Source organism: Lepus europaeus, chromosome 9, assembly GCF_033115175.1.
Source record: "Lepus europaeus isolate LE1 chromosome 9, mLepTim1.pri, whole genome shotgun sequence".
Classification (NCBI taxonomy): domain Eukaryota; kingdom Metazoa; phylum Chordata; class Mammalia; order Lagomorpha; family Leporidae; genus Lepus; species Lepus europaeus.
Genome location: NC_084835.1, coordinates 7,424,605 through 7,449,216, shown reverse-complemented (window position 1 = coordinate 7,449,216; position 24,612 = coordinate 7,424,605). Strand labels below are relative to the sequence as shown.

The following is a 24,612-nucleotide window of genomic DNA, read 5'->3' as shown; positions in this document are numbered from 1 at the left end:
AGCTCCTTGTTTTGGTCTGGCCCAGCACTGGCTATTGCACGCATCTGGGGAGTGAGTTAGCACATGGAAGATGTCTCTTTCTCTCTGTCACTGTCTTTCAAATAAATTTTAAAAGCTAAAAAAAAAAAAAAAAAAAAAGCAACTGGAAAGCAGCAGCAGGAGTGTGCACGTGGACGGCAGATGGCCAAGGGGCCAGGGTGGGCAGCGAAACGTGGAGAGCCTGAAAGGGGCTATTGGATTCGACTTCCTGGAGGTCACCAGCAGCCTCCATGTCTTCCCATGGGAGGGGGAAGTTCAGGGAACCAGAGCAGAGGGAGTGGAAGGGGGAACGTGCACCTGCTCACAGACCATCCCACCAAGTGTGGCCTTGTGGAGGGAGCTGCACCGACAGGAGTATCTGAATGCACTACAGGGATGCAGGCTGAGCCACCTCCAGGGCCCTACGTCCCCCAGCAGCCCTCTGACCTTGACAGCCCTCTCCACGTGGAGTTTGGCATTTTTGAGCCGGCCCATGTGGTGAGAGGCCTTGGAGACTCCTCCCCAGAGGCAGAGGGAACCTGCAGAAAGAGGCAGAGTAGGGTAAGCTGGGGCGTAGCCTGGCGCCCCGTCTTCCTCTTCCCTCCACCCCAGTGTCCGCGTCCTCGCGGCGGCCACGGGCTCACCGTCCCGCAGCGGGGCATCATCCAAGGTCAGAGCGTGCACCGGGCCCAGGGAGTGGGGATCTTCAGCGCTCTGGGCGTGGGGGCCCGGGGCAAGCTTCTCGAAGGCCTGGTCGACAGGGCGCGCAGGGGCGGGGCTGCCGCCTGCGCAATCCGGCCTGGCGGAGGCGGGCCCAAGCCATGGCAGCCTCCCCGGCGGTGGCAGCCTCCCGAGCCGCTGCTGGGAGTGGCGCGCCCAGGGCCAAGGGGCGGCGGAACTGATGCGGGGCTCAGGCGGCTGCAGCTCCCGTGGCCAACCGCCCCCCGAGCCGCCCTCTGGGCGGTACCAGGCGGCGGAGCCCAGGCGTGCGGGCCCCAGCTTCCCCGCGCACAGAAGCAGGGCCGCGCCAGGGCCCTGCATGAGCCCTCCCCGCCTCCCTCGGGCGCTCCGCAGCCTCTGCGAGCTCGGCCCTCGTTCCCAGCCCCGCCCTCTGTTTCCTGTCGCCTTGGAAACCATTCTCTGGCACAGAGTGTAGGTGGCGGGTTCGGGACCTGTCCCCCTCCCCCCTTCCTCCAAGGGGCTGGGCTCAGGGCCTCTGCTGCCCCACACACCCCTGCTAGACGGGAGCTGAGGGTTGGCAGAGCCGCGTGCTGCTCTGTCGGTTAATACTGGCATGCTAGCTTCTCAGGCCACACTTGTGTGCCTGGGACCTAGGGGCTTGGGTCGTTCCGCAGATGATCCCCGACCTCAAGGAGTTTAAAGCCCAACGTGGGGAAACAAAGTAAAGGAATGGAAGGGTAAGGAACAAGGCACGCGCTGAAACCAGGAGAGAGGCAGGTGTTAGATGTGGCAATCAAGGATGCTCTCAAAACGTGCCAGAAGCTAGGAGTCACCAGGGGAACCCAGAGGAGCAACATTCCAGGCAACAGCCCTGGGGAGGCCAGATGGGACCCACAGGGCCTGGCAGAGGCTGTGAAGGTAAGGACTGGGGACAAAGCCAGGGCAGCTTATGGGGCCTGCGGGGTGGGGGTGGAGAACAAGGTGCAGCCCACAGCTCCACTCCCAGTGACTTTGAAACAGAAAAATAAAAACAAAACCCAGATCATCATTTGGGTCGACTAAGGGAGAAATTATGAGCAGAAACTAGTTACCCCAGGCCAAAATCATTACGTAACCTTTTTTGGAGATAAGAGGCAAAGCATCACAGGGGAGAGATGGCTGCAAGATGTTACATAAGTTGCCTCCAATTAGAGAGGCGACAATGGAACCCAGCCTTGGAGGGCTGTCTGCTGGTCACCACAGCACCCAACAAGGGCAGCATGGCAAGTGCAGTCCGGGGAAGAGGACACAGGTCCAAGTGGCTAGCTTTGTCGGCTACAGGATGCAGCTGCTCTTCAGGGAACCTGGGCCCCCACTTACCTGTCTGGCAGACTAACCAGAGATCACCTCCCAACACCTGCCCCCCACCCCTACGCAGGCTGGTGACTGGGCTTGCCAAAAGGCAGGGCCCCCGGGAGAGGCCTGGCAATCACCCAGTGTACACTCATCAGGCTACAAACCTGGTTCTAGGGACTTTGGACCTTGGGAGAGAGATCTGTGAACAATGAGGGTTCTGCCTGGTTCGGACCGACAATGCCCTCTTGTGAGAGCTGCCGAGTGCCCAGCTGCCATACCCCCGTGGCCATCCAGCTTCACTGGGAGCACCTTGCCCATTCACTGCAAAGCCAGAACGCAGCCATGCGCCTCATTCAGCAAGCAGGGGACAGGGAGGTCACAGAGGTAGTGTCACAAAGGACAGCTGCTCGAGGTGCCCCCGCCCCAGCCCTTCCTCCCCTCACCACCACCTTGTCCTCTCCACGCCCTTGGAAAGCTCAGCACCAAGGCCACCTCGGAAGCTTTCCCGACACCCTCTCCTAAGACAATGCCTCTCCCAGGGCCCCCTAACTTCCGACCGTAAGTCTGTTTACACACGCAGCTCAGCAGATCCCCAGGTCTCTTCCAGGCCAGGACGCCATCCTCTGTGGCCAGCTTGCTGGGCTTGGGCCGGGGGAATGCATACACAGTACCTATGCGGCAGGGGCCGTTCAGCCACTTCCCTGCTCTACAGAGGCACCCAGTACGAGAAACTCGCTCACATCCAGAACCGAGTCGGGACTCAAATGGCTCTGCTCCTATTTTCTCCACCCAGCTGTTCTGTGAGGACAGAATGTCCGTTCTGTGCTGGTCACCTGAGCGCCCGAGCACTTGACATGGCACCACGGCTACTAAGACACAATTTTAAACTTTACGTAACTGAAATAAACAGCTATGTGCACAGTGACTGCTTCAGCAGAGACAGACCCCCACCCTCCTGCCATGGCTGACAGGCTTGGGTCTCACGGAAGCTCGTTTTTCTCATCTGTAAGATGGGATCAGTTTGGCCCACATGAGATCATTCGGTGACAGCACGCAGCTCTGGACAGTCAACGAGAGCAGTTTCAGAAACAGGGAGGAGCTCTCTCTGGGCTGGGGCCACAGGCAGGGATGACAGCAGGACCAATCACAAGTCTGTGCCTGGTCCGAGAGACAGAAAGCCACGCCGCCCCTCCTCCAACATACACACACAGAGCACAGACCTCATGCAGCCCCAAAGGGGCAAGAAGAGACTTTAATTAGGGGAGGGAGGTCCACCAGAATCAGGAGAGAAGACAGCGCGCGTGGGAGCAGAGGAGCCAGAGCAGGCACGAGGCCCGGCCAGGCAGCACTGCAGGACTCACCTCTACCTCGAGCGCAGGCACTGCTCTGACAGGTGAGGCCAAATGGTGGCCCCTTGCAGCTGGGAGGCCACCAGCGGCCACCGCAGCCGAAGGTGCCTGGCTGTTGGGTTGCAACTTCTAGCTATGGCTGGTGGTCACCCATTCAGCCCTTGTCCCCAGCCAGTACTGGCTGGCCATCCTCAGGCAGAGCTCAGGAAGCTGGCAGGGGGTCCCCGCCACTTCTACTTGGCCCACGGAGGCTCAGGAGTAAGAGGGCCAGGGAGAGGAACTGGAGTTGAAACCTTCCTCGCTCCCCGCCTGGGGTGGCTCTGGGGAGGGAGAACGGTCGCCTTCGGCTCCAGGCCCGCCCAGACCCACGGCGACCAATAAGGTACAATCACTGAGACCAGTCACGGCCACTGGAGGTGGAGGTTGTTTGTTTAAAAAAAAAAAAAAGACAAAAAGGTTACAGTCTCCTACAAGCACAGAGTTTAAATTTCAAGACGTTAAAAAAAAACCTGTCCCGGCCCAGGGGACTGAACATCAGAAGCCAGCCTGACCAGGCACGTGTGGCCTTGGGGCACGTCCATTGCTGCTTTCTTGCCCAGCTAGCAAGCACACCACCCCCTCCCGCACCTAATGCCCACCCCAGCTCCCCGCCGTCGCCGCCGCCGCTGCCACCGCCACTCTGGGGAGTGAGTCCAGGACGCCTTCGTAGACACACGCAGAGACACGGGGGAGTCTGAGGGGGAAGGCCGCGAGATCCAGCCCGATGGTTTAAAACTGTCAAGAGAACCAAGAGGCAGTGAATGGTGGTTACCATGGTGTCCTGGCGCACCTGTTCTGCGGCTAGTGGCAGTTCTGAGAGCCGCCGCAGGGCTGAGACCAGGACACCCTACAGGCCCGCTTTTTGCTAATTCAGCCAGCATTCAGCAGTGACCTGTGGGAACATAGGCCCCAAACCCTGCACCTGACCAGGCAGCGAGACAACAGCGATGACGGCGCCTCCACGGTTTCCTGGGGTCGTACCCTGGAGGCGGCACGAGAGAGCTGGCAGCGTCTTGCCTGGTGACCTGAGGCTGCCTTCTCATCTCGGGCCTTCAAAGAAAGGTCCCCCGAGGACCCAAGGGAAAGAGGCCCAAGAGCTGGTACTCTGTCAAGCTGTGGGCCACCCTAAAACCAGGACAGGCCCTGGAAATAAAGTCTCCTGCCCTCAGGTACCCCTGATAATACCCATAATAGTCCTGCACATTTTACAGACTAGAGTTTGCAATGTGCCCCTGGCTGATTCAGATCCAAGGTGAGCACTGTTTGGCACGAGCAGTGTTTAACACAATATGAGGCCGGCGCCGTGGCTTAACAGGCTAATCCTCCGCCTTGTGGCGCCGGCACACCAGGTTCTAGTCCCGGTCGGGGCGCCAGATTCTATCCCGGTTGCCCCTCTTCCAGGCCAGCTCTCTGCTGTGGCCTGGGAAGGCAGTGGAGGATGGCCCAAGTCCTTGGGCCCTGCACCTGCATGGGAGACCAGGAGAAGCACCTGGCTCCTGGCTTCCGATCAGCGAGATGCGCCGGCCGCAACGGCCATTGGAGGATGAACCAACGGCAAAAAGGAAGACCTTTCTCTCTGTCTCTCTATCTACTCCGCCTGTCAAAAACAAAACAAAACAAAAAAAACAGAATATGGCTGGCCGGCGCTGCGGCTCACTAGGCTAATCCTCCGCCTTGCAGCACCAGCACACCGGGTTCTAGTCCCGGTCGGGGCACCGATCCTGTCCCGGTTGCCCCTCTTCCAGGCCAGCTCTCTGCTGTGGCCAGGGAGTGCAGTGGAGGATGGCCCAAGTACTTGGGTCCTGCACCCCATGGGAGACCAGGAGAAGCACCTGGCTCCTGCCATCGGATCAGTGCGGTGCCCTGGCCGCAGCACGCCTACCGCGGCGGCCATTGGAGGGTGAACCAACGGCAAAAGGAAGACCTTTCTCTCTCCCTCTCTCTCACTGTCCACTCTGCCTGTCAAAAAAAAAAAAAAAAAAAACAGAATATGGCGAGCAGCCAACCTTGAACACTGGGGGTGCCAGACACAAACACAGGCTCCTCAACAGCTGGGGGGGGGGGGGGGGGGCTGCGTAGCTCTTCAGATGAGGGTCTGTGCACCAAGCGCACACCATACAGGTACTGACCCAGCCAGATGCTGCGAGGCCACATGAGATCTTTGAGGCAGACCTAGCTTCATGTTCTGGCTTCTCTACTGTTATGGGTCCTTGGGAAGGTGACTTCACTCCCAGAGCCCTGGTTCACTCAGCTGCAGAATGGTGGCAACCTTGGGTTCAAAGACTGACTATGAAGTCAGACATGTACACAGGCTTTCTTAGCTACAAAACTCTATAAAAACCGTAGCTGTCGTAAATAACTCAATGTTGAACCAGCAGGCCAACCACTAACTTGGTATAGGAGCCATTCTCCCTCACAGCTGCCTCTCAAGGCCTGCTGGTCCTCTGGGCGTGGTGAGCTTGCTCCACACAAGGTGCCCGTCTCGTCCTGTACTCTGCTACCCTGAGAGGCCAGGGGAGCTGCAGCCTAGCGGAGAGGTGCAGCGGCCTGCAGGCTGAGGAGCAGATCACACCCAGGTGGTCTGCGGCTGCGTGCCGGCAACACGGTTATCTCTGTGCGCTGGCCACCTCCCCCGGGGCAGCGGGAGTAGTTTCCATTTTTAGGAATGAATCCCCGCTGCTGCTGGGCCAGCTCTGCGTGCAGTGATCGGAGTAAACACTGAGTTACCATCTAAGGAGCACAGTCAACTCTGAGTGGAACATGTCAACAAACCAAAGATTGTTTGGAAGAAAAAAAAACAGGAAGGCACATCCCGCACGTCTGAACAGCACCAACAGTGTCCTCAGCTCCTCAGCGTGAACAACGGGGCTGCAGGCCTTTGGTCAGGAAGGCACGGACAACTCCAGAAGGATTTGGACGGCCCTAGTCATGAAAGTGATGAAAACCAGGCCAAGGAAGTCAGACTTTAAGCCTCTGAGAGACACTGGGAGAAAATATTTAGTCTACAGCGTGACTGACTGTGCAGAGGCCTGGGAAATCCTCGGGGCTGCATCTGCTTCGTCTGGGGCCTGAACTAGAACAGGAGAGCACTCTGCAGACACCTGCCGTGTGTGCGTGCCCACAGAGACTGACAGGCACTGCACACACCCCCATCAGCCTCACACAAGCGCCCACCATGCCCGGCGAACCTGCCACGCTCACCGGGGAACGGGCTGTTGGCAGCATTCTGCCAGCAGGCGCTCACTTCCCCACACCCCCACCGCTCCTTCCCGTGTGGCAGGAAACCAGGAAGCCCCTACTTACGTTCTTGAGGAACTCCTCCGCCACGATGCGCGCGCGGGCGTTGACTGACAGCTTCATCTCACTGATCTCCTTGTCGATCTCCTCCATGAAGTGGATCACAAAGTCTACCAACTTGTGCTTGTACATCTGCTCTGTGTGGAAGTTGGTGATCAGGAAACTGATGTCGTACCCCTAGGGAGAAGGGAGAGAACTGAGCGCCCGGGCGCCTGGCTGCCCATCCTCTACTTGATCCACAAGCTTCCGGACGACAGGGATCCGCTCACAGGTGACAGCCGTCAGCTCTGGAGGGTGCCTGTCCTGGATCCAACAACCGAACCCGGCTGACGACACTGCGTCCAGACCTCTCCGCAAGGCTCTGTGCAGCACAAACAGCTTTGCATTCAGAGTGAGTCAGAGGAGAGAGAAGAGGATTTGAAATCTGGTTACAGGAGAAGCTGACCAAACAGAGAACGTGTGCTCCAGAGACAAGACTCAGGAAGAGGATGGGATAGAGGTCTTCTACTACTGGGGAGAAGGGGCGTCGGAGAGTACCAGAAGAGAGAACCTGGCACAAGGCCAACTGTGTCACGTGTCCGGGGCCAGCACTGGCTCAGGCACTGTGGGTATTACAAGTCGACCTCCCGGGGAGTTGGGAGGCAGAGCCCATCGAGCCCAGTCCTAGAAACCACCTCCGGCCCCCAGGAACAGAGTCCCAGGTATCAGAAACACGAGGAGCACGGAGCCTCACCTCCACTGGTTTCCTCCGAAGGATGAAGAAGTTCTCTGCTCGCATCATCATGAAACGCATGAACTTGTGGCACAGAATCTTCTCTATCTCATCAGCCTGGTGCGGACAAAGGAGAAACGTGGTCTCTCCAGCTGAGAGCCCCACGTCGTGAACCTGACAGCCTGGTCTTCTGACCCCCGTCTTCCCAGGCTTCCTGGAGGCAGCGGGGTTTGGCACTGGGAGCGATCACTCTGACAGGAGGGGGTACTGCAGGGTCTCCCCACCTTTGTAAGGGGTGCCTGTAATCCCACCACACCCATCCGAGAGAGGGAATTCTGGCTACACACAGCCGCTTCTCAGGCCTCTCAGGGTGCACACCTACATTCCAAGCTGCCTTTCCCTTCCTTGTTTCACGAGTGCTTCATCCCCGAGTGTGGCCTAGTGCCACCGGGGATCAATCCTAGGTGGTAGCTATCTGCTTTGGTAACACTCAACATCCAACACCCTAGGTGGTACCTATCTGCTTTAGTAACACTCAACATCCTACAGACAGTAGTATCCAATTGGAACGTAATAACATTGTTTGCTTTTACTGTGTTTCCTTTTATAGTTACCTTCTACTGCAGCAAGTAATACTGTTTTTCCACTTAAGGCATAAAGTCTCTTTTCAAAAAAATTTGAGTAAAAGGAAGCAACTCAGTTTTTAAAGATCTATTAGATGGGGGCCAGTGCTGTGGCGCATGGGGTTAAGCCGCCATCTACAGCCACCATCTCACATACAGGCACCGGTTCAAGTCTCAGCTGCTCCACTTCTGATCTACTGCTATGGCCTGGGAAAGCAGTAGTGCTTGGGCCCCTGTGCCGACATCTGAGATCTGGAGGAGGCTCTTGGCTCCTGGCTCAGGCCTGGCCCAGCCTCGGCTGCTGTAACCATTTGGGGATTGAACCAGCAGATGGAAGATTCTCTCTCTCTCTAGTTTTGACTCATAAATAAATAAATAAAATAAAAATAAAAAAAATCAGGTGAACAACCAGCCTAGTGGTCTGGAGGTGATGGATAACAAAACACTGCCTAAGCAAACACACAAGAAGTGGCACTTTTTCTTTTTTAACCCCAAGTCTCAGTTTCAGAGACAGCTTTGCTGTGAAACCAGTACCAGTGCTGCTTACTTTCTCAAACCACATTCCTAAGGAACGGTTCCACGGCCCAACACCAAACCGGCCCACAGCCTGGGCTGCTGCGCTTCCTGCCTCCTAACCCAGACCAAGGCTAGAAGACGGGTGTGGGGTTGGGGTCTCTTCATCCTACTGACTGTGGAGTCTGGCCAATCGTCTTGTGAATACATTCAAGGAAGCAGACCCGGGGTTTCCTGCCCCCCATGTCAGGCACGCTGATCGCCCGGCTGGGGACAGACTCACCTGCTTCACGGCAATGCTGACCCGCACGGAATTGATGGAGCCCTCGATCAGAACCTTCTCCTTCTCATTCCTGCTGATGGTAACTGGTTGCAACAGGAGCTCTTTGCTACTCCTGAAAACACAGAGTGGCAGAGACCTCTGTACTACAGAGGGACAGCACAGTGCTGACCCACAGCGGGTCCTGAATCCTGAGCTGAGACCACCGTCTAAGACGAGAAGACTCACAAGCAGGCCTGCTCCAAGACAGGGTAAGGGGCACGTTCTCCAGCAGAGAGTGCAGGCTCCGGAGTCCGGACCCAAAGGGCTGCAAATCCAGGCATCTCTGCCCCCTACTGGGCCAGTCACCCTGCTGGAATCTCAATCCCCTCTCTGTAAAATGCCTCTGATTCCTATTTTTTTGGTCACGACTGAGAGTCCACAAGGGTCAGCCGTCTAGCAGTCTGTCTGCCACATGGCAGGAACTCTACCAAAGAGCTCCTGTGAACAGCCAGAGGCGACAGTGTAGCACCGAGGGAGCGACCACAGCACTCGCCTCCGTCTGGCCTCCTTTCATCATCTATCCAGAGTGATTCACTCGCTCGCCACCGGACCCCATCGGTTTAGATCACTGGAGACACTCTGAATGGTAGTTAACCACGCTGGCGGGAGCTGGTACACCGTACAATGCCTGCACCGGGTCTGAGGGTCACCTGCATCCCACACAGGAGTCAGTACCCTGGCCCTGGCTCCCATTCCAGCTTTCAGCTAGTGCAGACCCCAGGAGGCAGCAGACGCCGATGACTCAAGTACCTGGGTCCCTGCCTCCCCTGTGGGGGACCAGATGGAGTTCCCGGCTCCTGGTTTGTGCCTGTCCCAGGCCTGGCTAACACAGCATTTGGGGATTGAACTATCAGATGGAAGATCTCTGTGCTTGTCTCTCTGTGTTGCCCTGCCTTTCAAAGAAAATAATTTAAAAACAAACAAACAAATGCTAGGACCAAACCTATGTGTTCACGAACTTTGTTTTAAACGTTATTTGGGGGGCCAGTGCTGTGGCGTAGTGGGTAAAGCCACTGACTATGGTGCCAGCATTCCACACAGACGCTGGTTTCGTTCAAGTCCTGGCTGCTCCACTTCCAATCCAGCTCCCTGCTTATGTGCCTAGAAAAACAGTGAGAGATGACCCAGGTATTTGGCCCCTACACCCATGCAGGAGACCTGGAGGAAGCTCCTGGCTTTGGATCAGCCCAGCTCCGGCTGTTGCAGCCATTTGGGGGGTGAACCAGTGGATGGAAGCTCGCTCTCTGTGTACCCTTCTCTGTGTACCTGCTCTCTGTGTAACTCCGCCTTTCAAATAAGTAAATCTTAAAAAAAAAAAAAAAAATTTGGAACATGGTGAAAAAGGGTACAAGCTAGGACAAAAGTTGATCCTTAAATCAGGAAAGGATGGAGACAGTATTTCCTGTAACTGAATTCTCCCAGTTCTTCCTAGGCTGTCAGTGGCTTTGGCAACACCACCGGAAACTTGCACAATCAGCCCCCCTCTGAGAACTCACACCTGCATCGAGTCATCTTGGCCCCAAGAAGCTTCTCCCCTGGGTCCTGTCCCGCCAACCCACTGACCCTGTTTCCTCAACTCCATCAGCAGCCACCATGCACCTGGTGGCAAGACAGACTTCGTCAGCTGTAGCTGTCCTGACAGCGCCGGGACCTAAGTTCACTGCACCCTCCAGCCAGGAACCAGTGCGGGGTGCTGTCCCCCCGAACCTTTCCTTCCCTACCTGACTTCCACCTCCGGCTTATTGTGTCGTTCCACGACCTGCGAAGAGAAATTTTCCAGGCACAGGGCAGCCTGCAGCGTGGCCCGCACGGCACTCAGGTAGGGGCGAAGAGTGGCAGTCTGTAGGAAAAGACCGAGAGGCAAGGGTCAGAATCCACCGAGCCACAGTCTACAGGGTCAGAATCCACGGCGCCAGACCCACTGGGAAACCCAGAAAAAGCTCCTGGCCCCTGACTGGCTCAGCTCTGCCTGTTGCAGCCACTGGGGGCCTGAACCAGTGGATGGAAGACCTTTCTTTCTGCTTCTCCTTTTCTAATTCTACCTCTCAAATAAATTAAAAATCATTAAAAAAAGAATAAAACCTAGTGGCCCTATCTTCAACAGTTCAACTGCTTGGTGTGGGCAGTAAGCAGCAGGGGGTAGAGAGAGTAACTAAGACATAAAGTGTGAAATAACTCCAAGTTGTCTTCATCAGCAGAAGAAACTGGTTTTGACATGAACATGGAAGAAGGATGAGGAGGCTGTAGCACGAGGAGGAGGAGGGCAGGACACTCCCAGGAGGGCCAGCCGCTAGCTGCACTGGCCAGTCCTCCAGAGCAGCCACGTCCTCTCTCCTCAGGGCTGTGCGTGCCGAGCCCACCCGCTGCAGGCTTCCTTTGTCTAGGACATCACCCACACCCTCCTTCCTCAGAGGCTGCCCCAGCTTCCCTTCCCAGCAGTGACTCCGAGGCACCCACACAGCCTCCCCGTCCCCTGGGCTGACCTCTCCACCGGACTGCACACGCTCAGGACACAGCTCAGGGGCCCTAACCTATTCATGTCCTAACCACTTCCTGTACAACGAAGGAACCTCACGAATGAATGAATGGCACAACAGGGCAGCAAGAGCTCCAGAGGCGGAAGCATCTTAGATGGGCAGACAGGGCTGCAGCAGGCGGGATCGGGCGGGATCGGGCCGGCTCGGGCCGGCCAAGGCCAGGCTTCACGCTCCACGCGGGAAGTAACTATCATGGGGCTTTCTGAGGGGGAAGTGACAGGGCCGCAGCTGCACGGCGGCTGCCCCGAGAATGGCTGGGGGCCGAAGTGACCTGCACAGGACCGAAGCCAGCACGGACCGGCGTTGGATGCCGGCATTACCAGAATCCCAAAACAGCGCCCAAGAAACTGTTTCTTTCATACAATGAAAAGGTAACAAATTAACTACTGACACATAGGGGTCTCAATGCAACATTTTAGAAACTCCACTGAAACCCGACCTACTGAGGAACTCCATTCGTAAGACAAGCTAGGAAAGGCCCAACAGGGTGGAGGGGACCCCGTGGTCGCCTGGGGAGGACAAGCAAGGGACGCGAGTTACCTCTCCCGGGCTACGGAAATGTCGTGTATTCTGATCTCAGCAGCGGTTCCGGGACTGTTTTTGGACAACAATCTCCCAGTAAACCCGCAGGGTGAATGGCGGGTGGCCTCTCCCGATACACCTGCCCCTTCACCGGTCAGACATAACCTCACCGCACGCCTCAGCCAACCTGAACGTTAGAGACACGTCCTCAACCGGAAAAAAAAGGAAACCCCAAGCTTCTAGCTGGGGTTCGAGGACACGACATTAGCCAGGGCAGGGCACGCAGGAGCAAGGCGGGAAGCGGAGCTGAGTCCCGAACCACAGATCTAACTGCAAGGTGTCCAGGCGACATCCAGGCGAACCTTACAGGGCTGGGAGGACAGATAGCGTTCACCGACCCGGAAGGTGCAGACCGAAATGTGTCACAGGGAGGGCGGTGGCGCCTGCAGCTCTCAGCGCCCAGCAACACCCACACACATCCACCCAGAGGCTTTGCAGCAGGGTCGGGGGGTGGGGTGTGGAGCGGCAGTACCCGAGTGGACACGGCTCTGACCACAGAGGGGCCTGGGGGGACCAAGCAGAGGGGACGCCCGCCCTCGGACACCGTGGGGTCACGCCGGCCGGAGAGCACAGGCCAGGCACTGCTGGGGATGGCGAGGGGCCCCCAACACACGGCTCGCGCAGCCTGCAAGGATCCGGGGCCTACTGCGGGCCCCACTTCCGGCCTGCTCCACGGCTCGGGAACACTCCCCACGCGCCTCGCCAGCCCGCCCGCGAGGCCTGCTTCTTACCGGCGAGCCCCCCGCGAGCCCCTTCCTCACTCTGGCCGCCGCCCCGCCCTCCTCCTCCCGCCCTCATCGTAGCCCCACATCCCCCGGCGCCCCTCGGCCGCAGGCCTCCGCAGCGAAGCGACATCGCCCCAAGACCCACAGCCTCGAGGCGCACCCGAGGGGGGTCCCCGGCCGGGGGCCCGGCTCCCTCACCATCGCGGGCGCTGGCTGGGCCGGAAAGCGGAAGTGCGGAAGTGGCCAGCCCCGCGACGCCTGCCCTTTCTCGAGCAGCGCAGCCGCAGTCTCCGCCCGGACTTCCGGACGCTACCATCCGCGTCCTGCGCGGGGGTGGGGCGCGCCTAGGAGCACTCGGGTCACCGAGGAGTTTTCCCGCGGGGGCTGCCTTGGCGCTTTGAAACGCTTGCACTGACAATCCTCCGCGCCTACGCCAGGCAGTGTCTGCGCAGCTGTCGCTGAGGCTTCGGCTTGCTCGTCGCCTTCGCCACAGCTTTCCCCCCAGTCGGGCAATGGTACGGCCCGACCTCGGGTTGGGCACCAAATTAGGCCAGGCCGAAGCGGAGGAGCCCGACGGCCCTTCCGGCGCTGCGCCCCCATCTTCCCTCGGGCCCCTCCTACCTGCCGCCTCTGGGGCTCGGCGGGGCCGACTGCGGCGCGGAGGGCTCGGCCGCCGGCCCCGCCCCCGCGGGCCGCTCGCGAGGCTTCTCCGAGGCCTGCTTCCCCCTCTGGGCTCGCCGGTCACCCGCACCCCCGGCCCGGCACCGCGGGCTCGCCCCCGCGTCCACTGCGGTGGGGCCCGCCCGCAGCCGGCTCCGGGGCGCTTGCTCGGGCCGGCAGAACTTCCCGCGGCCCGCGGGCCCGTGCGAGGCCGCAGTGAGGAGGCCGTGGGGGGCAGAGGCTGCCTTAGGGGATTCCTGGAGGCGGGACATTGGGGCGCCCTGCGGGTGGAGCTAGCCATTGAGCAGTCCAGGCACCGCTCTGGGCTGCTGACGGGCATCGTCTGTTAATCCTCAGAACATCCCGGGGAGGTAGGTACTGTCGTTATCGGATTTTGAGAGGCAGCAGTCACCTGCTTGTGTCCCCATTATGCAGCTGGGAAGACTGAGACTCGGGTTAGGTCCTACGCTCAGGGGCACGTGAGTGGAGAAAGTGCTTGTACCCAGGGCTGCCTGGCCTACCACCCACGTCCCAGCTGACTCCCCGAGACAGGGAGGGGGGAAAGGTGGAGTGGGGTGAGACACGGAGCACAAGAAGAGAGCGCTTGGAATTCAGAGACCATAGGGACTGAAGGGCGGAGCCTTGGAAGAACCGCACTTCGGGCCCGCCATGCTGGCCAGACGGGCACACTGGACTCCCCCTGCTTTCTGTGGGTTTGGTTTTAAGGCAAGAGAAAGAGACAGACTTTCCATCCCCTGGTTCTTCTGACTCCCCAAATGCCGGTACAGGTCTAAGCCGGTAACTCCATCTGGGTCTCCCGCACGGGTAGCAGGAACCCAAATACTTGAGCCATCACCTGCTACCTCCCCAGTCCTGTTAGCCGCAAGCTGGGTAGGTAGCTTGGACCCCTGCCAGGCGCTTGGATATGGGATAGTGCCATCCCATGTAGTAGCCGAATCACCGTGCCCACCGCCCGTCACCTGCCTGGGGTTACACGGCGTCTCAGAAGCACCCTGCCGGGGTCTCAGATGCCCCCTTGCTCGTGGGGTTGGGTGGAATTCACAGACAGGAGCTGGTCGGTTGCTCCAGGCCTCGCTGGCGCACAGTGGATGCCGTGGAGCGGGAGCTGGGCTGTCAGCCTTGTCAGCCAGGTTCCCGGAGCCTGGCGTCCTGGCCCAGGCTGCTTCTGGGGGACAGGGCCTGGGCTTTGCTCCCGCTGCTTCACCCCCCATCAGTGCTGTCTCTGCGACTCCACAGGCTCCCTTCTGCTGGGCCATGAGTGAGCTCAAGGACTGCCCCTTGCAGTTCCACGACTTCAAGTCCGTGGACCACCTGAAGGTGTGCCCCCGCTACACAGCGGTGCTGGCCCGCTCCGAGGACGATGGCATCGGCATCGAGGAGCTGGACACCCTGCAGCTGGAGCTGGAGACCCTGCTGTCCTCCGCCAGCCGGCGCCTGCGTGTGCTCGAGGCCGAAACCCAGGTGATGCCCCGGGAAGGGGAGCTCCCCACAGGTGCACGGAGACTGCAGCGCAAGGCGTTGAGTGAGCACCAGGGACCGATGCTGGAGGACAGATCTGAGCCGGGCCCAGGGACAGGAAATGCATAGGGACGTGAATGAGCCTGGAAAGTTGCAGGAGTTCTGGTTCGCTCCGCTCTTACCGACTCCGCACTCCCCACTCTCCTTTGCTAGTCCTAGAGTGGTCCGTTAGGAGCAGGGCGGACAGGTACCGAGCGACACTCAGTACCAAGCTGCAGCGGGGAGACCTGGATTTGAATCCGGGCCTGCACACTGGCTCATGTAGCGTTTGCCAGCTCTCTGACTTGGCAGGAGTTGGTCTCCTGCCTCCAGGCATCAGTTTCCCTGTCTGCACGGTGGGATGAATAATACAAGCTACCACAGTGCTTTAACAAAATATTTATTTGAAAAGCACTTATTTATTTGAAAGGGAGAGATCAGAGAGATCTTCCATCTGCTGGTTCACGCCCCAGATGGCCGCAACGGCTGGGGCTGGGCCATACTGAAGCCAGGAGCCAGGAGCTTCTTCCGGGTCTTTTATGCAGCTGTAGGGGCCCAAGGACCTGGACCATCTTCTGCTGATTTCCCAGGCCATAGCAGAGAGCTGGATCAGAAGTGGAGCAGGGGCTGGTGCTGTGGCGTAGTGGGCTAAGCATCCCTTTGTGGTGCCAGCATCCCATATGAGCACCAGTTTGTATCCCAGCTGCCCTTCTTCCGATCCAGCTCTCTTCTATGGCCTGAGAGAACAACAGAAGATGGCCCAGGTCGTTGAGCTCCTGCACCAACGTGGGAGACCTGGAAGAGGCTCCTGGCTCCTAATTGGTGCAGCTCCGGCCATTGCAGCCATTTGTGGAGTGAACCAGTGGATGGAAGACCTTTCTCTCTGTCTCTCCCTGTCTCTGTCTGTAACTCTACCTTCCTCTTAAATAAATAAAAAAGAAGTAGAGAAGCCAGGACTTCAATCAGCGCCATATGGGATGCCGGCACTGCAGCTGGCAGCTTAACCTGCTACACCATGGCACTGGCCCCTATCATAGAGGACTTACCATGTGAGGACTTAAAAAGAATTTTTGCAAGGGCTCTGCGCAGCATCTGACGCTGAGATGTTAGGCGTTGGCGTTACCCTGGTTGTCTTTATTCCCAAGGCCTGTGTGCCGGGCGGACACTGTGCAGAATCCTGGGGAGCTGGCATGGCTGAGATAGCGAAGGTAGCTGTGCTCTGCTTGAAGAGCCAAGGTGCACTGCTCCCCCGGGACTGGGCTGCTGGAATTTTCTAGAGGAGGAGGAAGGGACTGACGTGGCCCTGGGAATTCCTGGGAGTGTCTGGCGAAGGGCCGGGGCACGGTCAGTCGTATTTCAGCATCGAGAAGCCAGGGAATGGACGCTGCTGTGGTGACGTCGGAAGTGAAGTTTGCTTTCGGCCACCAAACCCTCACCGTCAACCTGCCTTTCCAGGGGCTGGGCATGCGCTGGGTGCGACTGGCGTGGATGGATCAGGACAGACAGGGAACAGAATGGTGAGAAGTGTGAATGAAGTCCAGTGAGATGGGGTGCTGTGGTGCAGTGGGTTAAGCTGCCGCCTGCCATGCCAGCATCCCATATGGGTGCTGGTTCATGTCCCGGCTGCTCCACTTCCCATCCAGCTCCCTGCTAATGGCCTGAGAAAGCAAAAGATGGCCCAAGTGCTTGCGCCCTGGCCACATGTAAGAAACCCAGAGGTAGCTCCTGGCTTCTGCCAAGCTGCCAGTTGGGGAGTGAACCAACAGATGGAAAATTATGTGTGTGTGTGTGTGTTACTCTGCCTTTGAAATAAAATAATTTTTTTAAAGATTTGTTATACATTTGAAAGAGTTACAGAGAGAGAGAGAGAAATCTTGCATCTGCTGGTTCACTCCCCAGATGGCCACAAAGGCCAGGGCTGGCCCAGGCCAAAGCCAGCAGCCAGGAGCTTCTTCTGGGTCTCCCATCTGGGTGCAGGAGCCCATGTACTTGGACCATCTTCCAGTGCTTACCCAGGGGCGTTAGCAGAGAGCTGGATCAGAAGTGGAGCAGCTGGGACACAAACCAGTGCCCATATGGGAGGCTGGTGCTGCAGGCAGCTGCTTTACCTGCTATGCCACAGCAGCGGCCCCGCAAAGGAAATGAATAAATCTTTTTTTTAAAGAGAGAAGTCAAATGAGATGGCACAGAAACGTGGCCGAGTTTTGAAAGATGAGCAGAATTGGTCAGTTTGGGGATGAGGAGACCCCGGAGAGCCTCCTGGGGCTCTGGCTGCTGCTGTCCCCACAGGGGAAGAGCTGTCCTGTGTCTGCCCCCCTCCCACTCACTGCCGGTCTCTGAATTTCAGATCCTCACTGACTGGCAGGACAAGAAAGGTGACCGACGGTTCCTCAAGCTGGGTCGAGACCACGAGCTGGGAGCCCCCCCCAAACACGGGAAGCCCAAGAAGCAGAAGCTGGAGGGAAAGGCGGGACACGGCCCCGGCCCCGGCCCCGGGCGGCCCAAGTCCAAGAACCTTCAGCCCAAGATCCAAGAATACGAATTCACCGATGACCCAATTGACGTGCCACGGATCCCCAAGAATGATGCCCCCAACAGGTTCGGGGTCAGACAACAGAGGGGGGCCCAGGACTCGGGCAGTGGAGGTGCTGAGCGCCCAGGGCAGAAGCTGGGGCGACCCCGGGCCCCCACCCAGGATCTGCCTCTCCCACAGGTTCTGGGCCTCAGTGGAGCCCTACTGTGCTGACATCACCAGTGAGGAGGTGCGTACGCTGGAGGAGCTCCTGAAACCCCCTGAAGACGAAGCTGAACATTACAAGGTACAAACCCTGGGCCTCCATAGACCCGGTGCAGAGCGAGAGGGCTCAGGGTGCCTCGGAGTCCGAGACGGCAAAGGCCCACGTGCCAGCCCCTGGGCACCCCACAAACCCAGCAGGCACCCAGCTCCAGCGCTCAGCGGTGTCCTTGCGCCACCTTCTGGGAACCCAGCCAGATCTGCACTTCCTGCCCTGTGCCCCCACCTCCATCCCCTCTGCTCTGGCTCAGCCCTGTGCCTCTTCCTTCCACAGGGGCCTCTGTGTTTCTTTAGGACAAAAACCAAACATCAGACATCGCCCGTTAAAGAGAATGCAAAGGCTTGGGGGTGGGGTGGGGAGGCTCCTGCAGAGGTCGCCTGTCAGGATCAGGTGTTTGTGACGTGGTCCTACACCCAGGCCTCCCCGGGCTCCCGTCAGGCACTGCAGCGACTGTCTGCCCCACTCCCCCTCCAGTCTCCTGAGCCACGGCCCTCCTCAGCCTGTGTGGTGCAGCCCACCAAGCACACTGCCCTCCCTCCGGGCTCACACAGGGTCCTCCAATCCCAAATGCCCTTTCCGATCGCCTAGCAGGAAGCAGGTCTCCCTGAGGCAGCTGCGCACCTTGGTCGGCCCCTCTTACTTCACTCACCTGAGGGGCCGACTGTGCATTTGGCAGATACGCGGCCCCTTGTCGCTTTGCCTCCAGTCTGGCCCCCTGCTGACACATGCGGGCAGGTAGTGAAGGTTCCTGGGGCCCTGCCAGCCACGTGCAGGACCTGGACGCACTTCCTCGCCTAGGCCTGGCCTGGCCCTGGCTGTTGCAGGCATTCTGCCTTTCAAATTGGTAAATAAACAAATCTTTTTTAAAAAATGAAACAAATGAGCCAGGCAGTAGTAAATTCAATCAATGCAAAGGTAATTTCCACCCCCCACCCCCCTAACCTTTAAAACCCCTTCTCTGGAGCTAACAGCTGTGACCTGACAGTCTCGCCCTGATGGATTTTTCCGGATTGTTTTACGTCTTTGTACATGTGTGTCCTGCTCGAGCTGGAGTGTAGATCTTGCCTCCCTTGGCCCTTCTCACGGTACCTGGCACTGGCCTTGACCCCGTTCCACAGGCGTGGGAGACAGACAAGCGAGCGCACAGCAACGCCAAGTGCACAGAGAGGCCCCCCCAGGCACGGCCGGCTTGGCCCCCCCGCTCGGCGCCAAGTGCACAGAGAGGCCCCCCCAGGCACGGCCGGCTCGGCCGCCCCGCTCGGCGCCAAGTGCACAGAGAGGCCCCCCCAGGCACGGCCGGCTCGGCCCCCCCCACTCAGCACCAAGTGCACAGAGAGGCCCCCCCAGGCACGGCTGGCTCGGCCCCCCCACTCGGCGCCAAGTGCACAGAGAGGCCCCCCCAGGCACGGCCGGCTCGGCCGCCCCGCGCGGCGCCAAGTGCACAGAGAGGCCCCCCCAGGCATGGCCGGCTCGGCTGCCCCGCGCAGCGCCAAGTGCACAGAGAGGCCCCCCCAGGCACGGCCGGCTCGGCCGCCCCGCTTGGGCCGCTCAGGGCCGGCTGCTGTCGCCCCGCAGATCCCGCCCCTGGGGAAGCACTACTCCCAGCGCTGGGCCCAGGAGGACCTGCTGGAGGAGCAGAAAGACGGGGCCCGGGCTGCAGCCGTGGCTGACAAGAAGAAAGGCCTCCTGGGGCCGCTGACCGAGCTGGACACTAAAGGTAGGCCCCTCTCGCCCTGAGTGCGCACGCCCGCCCGGAGTGCGCCCCCGGACTCCGCCCCTGCCCGTCTCTCTGCCGGCTGCAGACGTGGACGCCCTGCTGAAGAAGTCAGAGGCACAGCACGAGCAGCCGGAAGACGGGTGCCCCTTCGGCGCGCTGACCCAGCGCCTGCTTCAGGCCCTGGTGGAGGTGAGCAGCCCAGCCCCGACGGCAGCCTCTGCTTTCTCCCCAACGTCTCCGTTCGTCTGGAGCACATGCTCAGACGTACACTGAGCACAGCGTAGCACAGACGAGCATCGGCTGCCGGCCTGGAGGTGGCCAGACGAGAGTTCCATGTCCAAGAGGCTGCACTGGCCGTGCCGGACCTGCGCTCCCCTGGAGGCAGCCGCTGTGCCACTTCCCATCACTAGGTCTTGGCTGAGGTTTTCCCATGCCTGTCCCCAGAGGAGGCCAGGAGAGTGGGGAGCCTGGGAGGCGCTGCTGGCTGGAGGTCCCCCAGAGGTAGACCCCGCTGCCTGAGCTGTGTTGTGACATCCCTGGCCGGCCTCAGCCGGCTCCTGTGGCTGACACGCGCTAGTTCTTTTCTCTCCTGTAGCAGCCTGGGGCACACACCGCAGGTGCACTAAGGTGGGGCACAAGAAGGCTTCCTCACGCCATCAGATAGGCCCCCCACCGATGTAACCGTGGCCCCTGCACAGGGCGCCGTGGGCCCCAGAAAGGAGCAAAGAGGAGTGTGTGAAGGGGCTTTCTGGGCCACGACCAGCTGTGGCTCTCTGTGAATCTCTCCCTGGCCGCAGGGGAGGCTGGGAGGTGCAGAGGGCTGGGCAGGCCCCCGAGCAGCACTGGGGAGGAAGGGAGAGCCTGGGCTCGGACAGCGGCAGCCTGGGCCGCGTCCTCCACACTGTGCCAGAAGCATGGCCCACGCTTCTGTAAACCCCAGCCATTCCCCTACCGCCACCGAGTGTCACCACCACTCCCCTGTCCCTGGCAGAGCGAGGGATTCCGGCGTGAGGGACGCTGCCCGGGTCCGTTAGGGGAAGCTCTGGGGACCCCGGGCCGGGGCGGCAAAGGAAAGCAGGGTGCTGGCTTCTGAAGACCCCCTGTTCTGCCGCCTCCCAGGAGAATATCATTTCCCCCATGGAGGACTCCCCCATTCCTGACATGCCTGCCAAGGAGTCGGGGGCCGACGGGGCCAGCACCTCCCCCCGCAATCAGAACAAGCCCTTCAGGTGAGTGCATCCTGTGCACGCCCACAGCTGGCGCCCGCATCCCTCTGTGTTGGCATCAGGAAGGCCCCCGCCTACAGGCCGGGGTCAGCTCAGTCGTGCCCGGGAGAGGTCTCGGGCAGGAAGGCTGGCCCGGGGCTCTGACCCGGGCAGAGCGAGGTCGTCTGTCGCAAGCTGACGGGATGCTGGCGTCATGGCGGCAGCCCATGTTTCTGTGTCTGGATGCACGGCGCGGGCAGGCACCTCCGAGGCAGAGCCCCCGGCTGGCACTGGTGTCCTTCCCCGACAGTGTGCCACACACCAAGTCCCTGGAGAGCCGCATCAAGGAGGAGCTGATTGCCCAGGGCCTGCTGGAGTCGGAGGACCGCCCCGCGGAGGACTCCGAGGACGAGGTCCTGGCCGAGCTGCGCAAACGGCAGGCGGAGCTGAAGGCCCTGAGCGCGCACAACCGCACCAAGAAGCACGACCTGCTGAGGTGAGCGGGCGCCTCCGGGCCCCACGCAGGGTTCCCGGCCACCTGGAGAGCCGAGAGCAGCAGCAGACCCCGGGATGGACGGGCGGCCCTCGGTCCTTACGGTGAGGAGGACAGGCTGACCCTCGTGGCTGTCGCTCCGTGTGGGGCGTAGCCGCGAGGACACACGTGCTCCGCTCTGCTGAGCCTCCTTGGGCCGCTCTGTGTCACACCCCGTGCAATCACAAAGAACCTCCGACAGAAAGTCTGGAAGAGTGGGTAATGTGCGCACTGACACCCCCCAGGCTGCTCCGGTGACACGGGTGGACATCTCTGGTTTTTATAGGCCTATCACCAGAAACCACCCAGTGCCTTGGGAGCCGTGATGTGGGAGTCGGTCCCAGTGCTGTGCGCTTCATCACCTCCCGGCCACCTGGGGCCACGGGGTCCCTGTGAGAACACAGGTGGCAGCAGGAGGGAGATGGTGCCCAGAGCTGCCCTCTCTCCTGGGAGGCAGTGCAGCATCCGGGAGCCCGGCCCCTGGCTTCTTGCTGGAAGGTGCCATGTGTCTGCCTCACACAGCTCCTCTCACATGGGGCTGGGGGCTGGGGGCTGGGAGGAGGCGGGCAGAGGGCTTGCAGGCGTGTTTAAGGGGAAGGAGACTCCTTCCGTCCCAGCCAGCCCGGGTGCCGGTGTTCCCGTGCTCACCAGGTGGTAGAGGCCCTCGCTGGAGGCCACACAGCCGGCAGACAGCCCAGCTGAGGCTCGAGCCTGCACTGTGTCCTTGATTCTTTATAGTCTATGTTCCTCCCAGTGATGAGACACGCAGGTGAAGGAGGAATCAGGCGAAGAGAGAGAGGGAGAGGAGAGGGAGTGCAGTACAGAGACGCCTCGGGGGCCAGCGCTGGGGCGCAGTGGGTATGCTGCTGCTGCTTGCAGGGCGTCCAGTATCTGAGCTCCAGTTCCCAGCCCCAGCCTCTCCGCTTTCTATTCAGTTCCAGGCTAATGCACCTGGGAAAGCAATGGAAGATGACCCAAGTGTTTGGACCCCTGTACCCACGTAGGGGAACTGGATGGGCTTCCAAGATCCTGGCTTCAGCCTGCCCCAGCCAGTTTTACTTATTTATTTGAAAGTCACAGCTGCAGAGAGAGAAGGAGACACAGATCTTCCATCTGCTGCTGGCTTATTCCCCAGATAGCTGCGATGGCCGGAGCTGAACTAGGACCACCATATGTGTCTCCCATGGGGGTAGAGACCCAGGCACTTGGGTCATCGTCCACTGCTTTTCCCAGGCCATTAGCAGGGAGCTGGATCAGGAGCAGAGGAGCCAGGGCTTGAACCACCACCCTAAAATGTGGGGCTGCCCCTGGGAATGGAGGCCCCCCGCTGTGGGTCAGCGTCAGCCCTGGTGTGGATATGTTTTTAGAGACTTTTTTTTCCCGAGGGGTTTTAAGTTCATAGCAAACTGTAGAGGAAGGGACAGATTTCCCACATAGCCTTTCCACACCCACGCACAGCTTCCCCTGTGGCCAACGGGGGTTAATATTTGAAAGAACTTAGAATAGTGCCCAGCGCACAGTGCCAGTGAACCATGGTTCATCACCTTTGCCATGGGTCACGGGCGCGTGGCTGGCTGGTCCCCACAGGCTGGCGAAGGAGGAGGTGAGCCGCCAGGAGCTGAGGCAGCGGGTCCGCATGGCCGACAACGAGGTCATGGACGCCTTCCGCAAGATCATGGCCGCGCGGCAGAAGAAGCGGACCCCCACCAAGAAGGAGAAGGACCAGGCCTGGAAGACGCTGAAGGAGCGCGAGAGCATCCTGAAGCTGCTGGACGGGTAGCCCCGGGCCACCTGCCCCGGCCTGGGTCTCTCCCCTCCCCTGCAGGGTGCTGTGGCTGCTCACTGGGCGCTGACAGGCAGCCTCCCGGGGAACGTGGCCCTGCGTGGCCCTGCGGGAGTCTCCTGCAGCCGGGACGCGGGAGGCCCTGCTGGGCTGGCTCGGGCCCAGTTCCTGCTCAGTCCCTGGGAAGGGGCGGGGCTTCATTTCTGGCTCTTTCTACTCCCCTTCTCGGTGTCCCCCTCCCTGAACCTCCCCCTCCCCCTCCCCCTCGAGGACTTCTCCCTTGTGGTTTTGTAAAGTGCAAACTTAAGAATAAAGTGACTGCTGTGGTTTTTCAAAAAAAGCATCCACGGTCTGAATGTCAGCTCTCGTGGGTGGGAGGAAGCGGGGGGGGGGCAGTTTCGGGGCGTGCACACTGGTGCTCACCAGGAGGAGCTCTGTGGACATGCGGGGCTGCCGGGGACTGCTGCCAGGGGCTCGTGGCTCAGGGTTCAGAGGTCTGGCAGCTCAGCAGCGCTGCTGCGACTCAGGTGTCTCCACGTGGCCTCCCCCAGGGTCAGCCTTGGCCTCGGGTGGGTTTCCCTGCAGCTACCGGGTGGCAGCGGGTCATGCTCAGCGCAGGAGGGAGCAGCAGCTGGCTGGTCTCACAGCGGTTCCTCAGTCACTGTGGCTGGAGATGGTGCTACAGGGCGAGGGTCAGAGTGGGGCCTGCTACCCTGCTCAGCCCCAGCTTGGGGGAGAGAGAACCAACAGGATCTGTGTGGGAAGGGAGAAGGGGACGCAGATGAAGTGAATGCTCCCTGCCTCATGCTGTGCCCGGATTAGTCCGAGAGAATAAGACAGAATAGATTTATCGTGGGAAGGTTGAGGTCCAGGCGGCGGGGAGGGGTGGGGTGCCTGGGGAAGTGACCTGTGAACTGAACCTCCAAGAAGGCGGCATCTCTCTTTCTGGGGGAGAAATGCCCCGCCCGCCAGGGTGGACCCAGCTTAGCCAATCAGCACCCCACCCTGCTGGCCACGGTGATTGGTTTGGGGAATGGGCGTGTGACCCAAAGCTCGGCCAATCAGAGGCCTTCCGCAGGATGGCTCTGTGAATGGGAGAGGATTTTTGGATCATAAACCGAGACAGTGAACTCAGGCCACCCCGGGAACTGTCTTCCTGCCACGTGGACGAACCTGCGTGAGAACAGCCAGCTTGGCGAGGCAGACGGAGGAGGCGCAGAGCCGGGCAGGTGTGCTGGGGGCCCGGTGCCCTCCGTGGAGCGTCCTGCCAACAGCAGCCCACGGATGCTGCTTTTGGCTTCGCCAGCTGTCCCGTGTCACCAAAACGGGGCTTGGCTGATCAAGGAAGGTTTTGACAAAAGGAAGGAAAAGGTCCCGACAGAGGAGAGCCTGGGCCCTGCCTCCCTCCAGAGGCAGGGGCACCCGTGTAGCTTTTGGGTAACTCGTCCCCAGCTTGCTCAGGGAGAAAAGACCCTCACCCGGGAAACGACAAGGAAACAGCTGTGATGGGACGATGAGGAAGTGCCCAGTACGCGTTCACTAGGGACCGGGCACTCTTCGAAAGTCAGCCAAAGACCTAGTCGCTGAGCTCCACTCACAGGGGAAGCAGCCGCGCTGGATGTCACACCGGGACTCGACGCGGGCCATTTGACTTGCACAGCGTCTTCAA

At 59.9% G+C, this 24,612-nt stretch overlaps 3 protein-coding genes across 7 annotated transcripts in view; 1 reads left to right on the top strand and 2 right to left on the bottom strand.

Moving 5' to 3' along the window:
- The window catches only part of TTLL3 (tubulin tyrosine ligase like 3), a 30,301-nt gene extending 29,242 nt beyond the window's left edge, over positions 1 to 1,059 (bottom strand). For all 5 annotated transcript variants that reach the window (XM_062200413.1, XM_062200409.1, XM_062200410.1 and 2 more), the window contains exons 1-2: positions 663 to 1,059; positions 466 to 557 (exon numbers count right to left, since the gene is read on the bottom strand). In XM_062200413.1, the coding sequence (XP_062056397.1) occupies positions 466 to 557; positions 663 to 1,059 (489 nt within the window). The remainder of the gene's footprint in view (positions 1 to 465; positions 558 to 662) is intronic.
- Positions 1,060 to 3,255: 2,196 nt separating this feature from the next.
- On the bottom strand, positions 3,256 to 13,005 carry ARPC4 (actin related protein 2/3 complex subunit 4). Its single transcript, XM_062200416.1, has 6 exons — positions 12,932 to 13,005; positions 10,611 to 10,729; positions 8,851 to 8,962; positions 7,453 to 7,548; positions 6,726 to 6,896; positions 3,256 to 4,157 (listed from the first exon to the last, which is right to left on the bottom strand). Exons 1-6 carry the CDS (start codon positions 12,932 to 12,934, stop codon positions 4,152 to 4,154), a joined length of 507 nt encoding a protein of 168 aa, XP_062056400.1. The 5' UTR covers positions 12,935 to 13,005; the 3' UTR covers positions 3,256 to 4,151.
- Positions 13,006 to 13,538: 533 nt separating this feature from the next.
- TADA3 (transcriptional adaptor 3) lies at positions 13,539 to 23,286 on the top strand. Its single transcript, XM_062200408.1, has 9 exons — positions 13,539 to 13,764; positions 14,651 to 14,875; positions 17,259 to 17,509; positions 17,625 to 17,730; positions 19,282 to 19,423; positions 19,509 to 19,612; positions 20,543 to 20,652; positions 20,939 to 21,124; positions 22,748 to 23,286. The coding sequence occupies exons 2-9, from the start codon at positions 14,669 to 14,671 to the stop codon at positions 22,938 to 22,940; spliced, it is 1,299 nt and encodes a 432-aa protein (XP_062056392.1). The 5' UTR covers positions 13,539 to 13,764; positions 14,651 to 14,668; the 3' UTR covers positions 22,941 to 23,286.
- The last annotated feature ends 1,326 nt before the right edge of the window (positions 23,287 to 24,612 follow it).

Excerpts from the sequence above, each read along its gene's own strand:
- TADA3 (XM_062200408.1), top strand. The coding sequence starts at position 14,669 with ATGAGTGAGCTCAAGGACTGCCCCTTGCAGTTCCACGACTTCAAGTCC. Across the intron at positions 14,876-17,258 it reads TGCTCGAGGCCGAAACCCAG|ATCCTCACTGACTGGCAGGA; the intron begins GTGATGCCCCGG and ends TCTGAATTTCAG. Across the intron at positions 17,731-19,281 it reads ACGAAGCTGAACATTACAAG|ATCCCGCCCCTGGGGAAGCA; the intron begins GTACAAACCCTG and ends GTCGCCCCGCAG.
- ARPC4 (XM_062200416.1), bottom strand. Across the intron at positions 8,963-10,610 it reads AAGCCGGAGGTGGAAGTCAG|GAGTAGCAAAGAGCTCCTGT; the intron begins GTAGGGAAGGAA and ends CTGTGTTTTCAG. Across the intron at positions 7,549-8,850 it reads TCAGCATTGCCGTGAAGCAG|GCTGATGAGATAGAGAAGAT; the intron begins GTGAGTCTGTCC and ends TGTCCGCACCAG.